This window comes from Alosa pseudoharengus, unplaced genomic scaffold (assembly GCF_046254945.1).
Source record: "Alosa pseudoharengus isolate Yale_2024_CS ecotype anadromous, Long Island Sound unplaced genomic scaffold, YU_APseudo_1.1 YU_APseudo_1.1_scf_14, whole genome shotgun sequence".
Lineage (NCBI taxonomy): Eukaryota > Metazoa > Chordata > Actinopteri > Clupeiformes > Clupeidae > Alosa > Alosa pseudoharengus.
This window is the reverse complement of record NW_027468609.1, coordinates 19,661,577-19,666,576: the sequence shown is the minus strand read 5'-3', so window position 1 is coordinate 19,666,576 and position 5,000 is coordinate 19,661,577. Positions and strand designations below refer to the sequence as shown.

Below are 5,000 nucleotides of genomic sequence, written 5' to 3'. Positions count from 1 at the left end.
AGGATCTTAATCGTGATATTAAATTAGCAAATAGATTTTGTATCATCAGAAATTAGCTTTGGTTATACAAAAGACTTCAGATCAGAATAAAAATAAATAAATAATAATTAAAAAAGTACAAATATAGTCAGGGCAATCTACCGCAGAGACTGAAAATCTGAGTATGGAAATTTGAAATGGACAATGTGTGCGAACCTTGGTGTGTGTGTGTGTGTGTGTGTGTGTGTGTGTGTGTGTGTTTGTGTGTGTGTGTGTGTGTGTGTGTGTGAGTAGGTGCGGGACAACGAGCAGCTGTCTCGGCTGTGCCAGGAACAGGAGACGCGTATGGAGGAGCTGGAGCGGGAGACACAGCGGTCGGCTGAGGAGGTGCACGACCGGCGGCGCGTCCTGGAGGACGCGCAGAGTGACAAGGCCACCATCAGCCGGGCCCTTGCCCAGAACCGCGAGCTCAAGGACCAGCTGGCTGAGCTGCAGAACGGCTTCGTCAAGTTGGTCAGTTTCTGTGTGTGTGTGTGTGTATGTATGTGTTTAGAGAGAACTCAAGGACCAGCTCGCTGAGCTGCAGAGTGGCTTTTACAAGCTGGTCAGAAAACCTTTGTGTGTGTGTGTGTGTGTGTGTGTGTGAAGTTAGAAGCTAAAGTACCCTGTGTGTGTGTGTGTGTGTGTGTGTGTGTGTGTGTGTGTGTGTGTGTGTGTGACAGGATGATTTGTATTTCATAATCGTGTTGGGTCAATTGACCAAAGCCAAATGAACACTGGTCACTATTGGTCAGTGGTAGTAGCGTAGCCTATCCCTTCTCTGTCCCCCAGACCAATGAGAACATGGAGCTGACCAGCGCCCTGCAGTCGGAGCTGCACGTGAAGAAGGAGCTGGCCCGCCGCATGGGTCAGCTGCAGGAGGACCTGCACAACGGCAAAGAACAGGTGGGGCCCCTCGCGCTGCTGCACCACAGGGCCCACGAGCCTCGCTCACTAGACCATGGCACCCTATGACACCCAAACTGACTCTAGTATGAACATTCAGCATAGCATTCCAAAACCTTTGTAATATAAATGAGCAATAGCACCACCATACACCGTAGGTCCTGTCCAAATAAACACATAATTGTTACTGCAGCAGGTCTTGGGCCACTTCAAGGGCTCACAGATTTTGACTCTGATGAAGACGCTGTCCACATCGAAACGGTAGTCACCAGCACCATTAAAGCTCGTTTCAAGTATTCGTGTGCTCGGGTCCTTCTCTGGGTTCAGTGTTTTCAAGTGGCCCAAGACCTGCTGCTGATTCTGTGGTCCTACTCCGTGAGCACCGACGTGCTAGAACCCGGGTGATGCCCACTTTATTACATAATTATTACTCTCTTGTGTCCACATTAAGTAAGGGATAATTTATAGAACGCCGGTCATTATTGGGAAAATAAGTCCCGACAGGGCGAACCGGACCCCGACTCGCCAGCGGAGGGGTCTTGTTTCGCCCTGAAGGGACTTATTTTCCCAAAATGACCGGCGTTCTATACATTATCCCGCTTATTATACGGCTACTTGCCAAAACGAAAAAATTAACTCCACGATATGTCTCTTTACACTTATTTGTTACCGTTTCGTCGTGGCCTTTGCTGAGAAAAATAGTTTGCAAAACACGCTGACCTTGAATCAAACATTCTTTAAAACACAGCTGATCAACCGTCTGCTTTCACTTTTGAATGAAGTTCCAATGCAAGAAGTGACCGGACTACTTGCGGAGTGATATGAAAAACTTAAATCAGCAGCACAAAACCCGTTGCCATTGACATCGGTAATTATATGTTTGCAGCGGTAATTACATGAAAATATTTTACTGTAGAACGTTGGGAAATCCCATTCAAGTCAATGGAGCATTCTACTAGCATTGTGAAGAGCCGTATAATAAAATCGTGTATTCTGACACCGAACACAGTACTTTTCGAAAACAGTTTCTTGGTGAATACATTTGAAAGTCTTATGTGTGGTTGCCATAACACTGGTTAATGGATAACACTGGATAATGGTTTATGTTCTAAACATCACCAACAACAAACACTTGGCGTAGCAACTCTGGTGTTGCTATGCTCTAGTGTGGGCGCAAAACCTTTGAAAAACTATAAGAAAACAATTGTTGACGTTTTCGCCTAAAATATACGTATTTCTATTTACTGTACCAGACAAAAAGCTAAGACGTGTTTGCCTCACACATCTGGTCTATAGGATATACGCATATCCGTGTGTGTGTGTGTATCCGTGTGTGTGTGTGTGTGTGTATCCGTGTGTGTGTGTGTATTCCGAGACTCCTGTGTGGACTCCGTCTCTGCCTGTCAGTTTCAGGAGCGTAGCGCGGAGTTGTCATCTGTGTGTGTGTGTGTGTGAGTGTGAGAGAGACTCCTATGTTGACTCTGTCTCTGCCGGTCAGTTTGAGGAGCGTAGCGCGGAGTTGTCATCTGTGTGTGTGTGTGTGAGTGTGTGTGTGTGTGTGTGTGAGTGTGAGACTCCTGTGTTGACTCTGTCTCTTCTCATCAGCTTGAGGAGCGCAGCGCGGAGGTGTTGTCGGTGTGTGAGCAGCGGGACCAGTACGCGGCGCACCTGCAGCAGTACTCGAGCGGCTACCAGCAGCTAGTGGGCGAACGCGAGGAGCTGCACAAGCGAGTGCTCCAGCAGGCGCAGCTCATGGACCGACTGCAGCACGAGCAGGTGCAGGGCCAGGTGCAGCTTCAGCAGAGCCACCAGCAGCTGCAGGACACACAGGTCAGAGCACCAATGCTCTCCTCCTCTTTTCTTCCCATGTCTTCTCTTCCTCCTGCTCTACCTCCTCTACTCTTCCTCTTCTCTTCTCCTCTTCACTTTCTCTTCTCTGTCTCCTTTTTATTTATTCCATCTCCTCTTCCTCCTCTATCTTACCCCATTCTATTCTATTCTATTCTAGCTTCTCTTTTCTGCTCTGCTGTGCACCTGTTATTATTATCTTTTTGTTATCCTGTTTGCTTCCATTCATGATTTTTTCTCTAATTTTGTAAGTTTGCTCACATCCAGCTGTGTGTGTGTGTGTGTGTGTGTGTGTGTCTGGTGAGGGAGTTTTTTTTAAAGCCTATTTATGCTGGAGCTCCTGATGTTTAACTTGAGAGAGAAAAGTACAGCAGACTGGTGCATTAATAACCTCTGAATAGGTGACTTTGCCCTCTGGATTAAGCAGTTTGCCGAAGGAACTGCTGAAATAAAATAGTTCCTTCAGGGTTCTGTGAAGAGTTTGTTATTTGAACAGTGGCTATGATCATTTTGCTGAAAAAAATGTGCACTAGCCAGACAGTGACACTTCCTCCTTTCTGCCCATCCGTCCTCACTGTGTTCCTCCATCCTTCAGGAGAAGCTGACCCGGCTGGCCAGAGATAACGAGCAGCTGAAGTCGGAGGTGCAGGACCTGCTCAACGGCTCGGCGTTGACCTCCACCTCCAGAGACCAAGGTAGGACACACATCCACTTCCGGGCTAGGACACCGTTATGGGGTACGACACACATCCTTATACCAGAGACTTTCTAATGAGGTGACGCAGCACTCAAAGAATCCCCCATAGAAATTCATGGGGTTAGTTAGTAACGGCAAGATGGCAGTAGTCTCTACACATATCCCGCCCCTGCCTGTATGCTTCCCCATTCACTTGAATAGGAAAATAGCTGCCCAAAGTGGGGTTGCAGGATGGCCGCTGAGTGTGGGGACTTGCCTTAAAGGACTTTGCTTATACGGGGTGGGACACACATCCTTATATGGGATAGAACACACACTTCCGGTATTAGGCATATTCGATCTACGTAATAATCAGGTAATAACGTTCGCAGCGGCCATTTTGTTGATATAGAAAATGCATAGGCGGGTCTATTTAATGCAGCATACAAGTGCGACAGCGCCGGTATGATCGCTGTTGGCTATTTATTTATTTGTACAAAATTTAACGTGATGGTAGGCCTATGTTGTGCAATAGGCCTAGGCTACAGGCCGTTCTAACAACAGCAATACAGGCCGTATAACATCAGCAAAGAGCCCTAGAGTCACCCACTGTCAGAAACATACCTTTTCAACTTTTTTCCAGCTGTCTTCCTGTTTTAATATTTTCCCGTAAAATATCCCATATTTTATTACTTTCATAACATTAGCCCCATCAGACTTGGCCGTCTCTGTACTGTTGTCCTGTAGCCTACCCCCTGTCCTTCCAGCGAAAATTTTTTTAAAGCATCATTTTCCTTGCCTGAAGGCGACCTTAGAGTGATCAGAACAGTGTGGGAGAGAGCTGGTTAGGAGAGAGCACGATTTGACGCCAATCTCATTAGACCTAGCTTCACACCTCGTTTAATTAGTGCAGCAGTTTTGTAGTAGGCCTACGAATTATTGCTCTCAGCAGAGGGATAGCAACAGAAAGACGAATGTTAAAATTTCCCTGTATTTTGGGTGAGTAACCCGGAAAATCTCCCTTATTTTCGTTGCTCCGTGTTGACATGGTCAGAAAACGAGAAGAGAATGAGACTGAGAAGTAGTCAGCGCAGGAGTGGCTACATAGGATAAATAGCCTAGGCTAAACTTACAGCCAACTCCTTACATCCATCACCATTATTATATTTGTATTTTTAATACTATGTAAATATTGTCCTCTGTGGGCTTAAGTTAAATACGTTTTAGACAGTGCAGACAGCTGCCCCTCAATGCGGAGACATCAGCAGTAGCCTGATGTAGTCGCCTACCGTAGATTACCTTTGGACATATTGCATTTGCATAGACAGCATTGCTAGGTAGGCAATGTTAGCCAACGTTTACAGTAGCCTATAGGCTAATATATTTATTCATGATGCGCCCTTCTCAGCTTGTCTTAGTGGCACGGCAAGTGGCAAATAGTAGGAACAAACTCAGCAGAGAAATATATCAGTAGATACTTCTGATTTGTATATTGTTTTGTTCACTTGGATTTTGGAAATGTTACAGAGAAATATGTTAGCCCTTTCTGCCT

The 5,000-nt window shown here is 46.0% G+C and overlaps 1 protein-coding gene across 2 annotated transcripts in view; it reads left to right on the top strand.

Moving 5' to 3' along the window:
* The window catches only part of golga2 (golgin A2), a 30,015-nt gene that overhangs the window by 17,415 nt on the left and 7,600 nt on the right, over window positions 1-5,000 (top strand). For both annotated transcript variants that reach the window (XM_076284081.1, XM_076284080.1), the window contains 4 exons: window positions 274-492; window positions 811-924; window positions 2,530-2,754; window positions 3,368-3,467. In XM_076284081.1, the coding sequence (XP_076140196.1) occupies window positions 274-492; window positions 811-924; window positions 2,530-2,754; window positions 3,368-3,467 (658 nt within the window). The remainder of the gene's footprint in view (window positions 1-273; window positions 493-810; window positions 925-2,529; window positions 2,755-3,367; window positions 3,468-5,000) is intronic.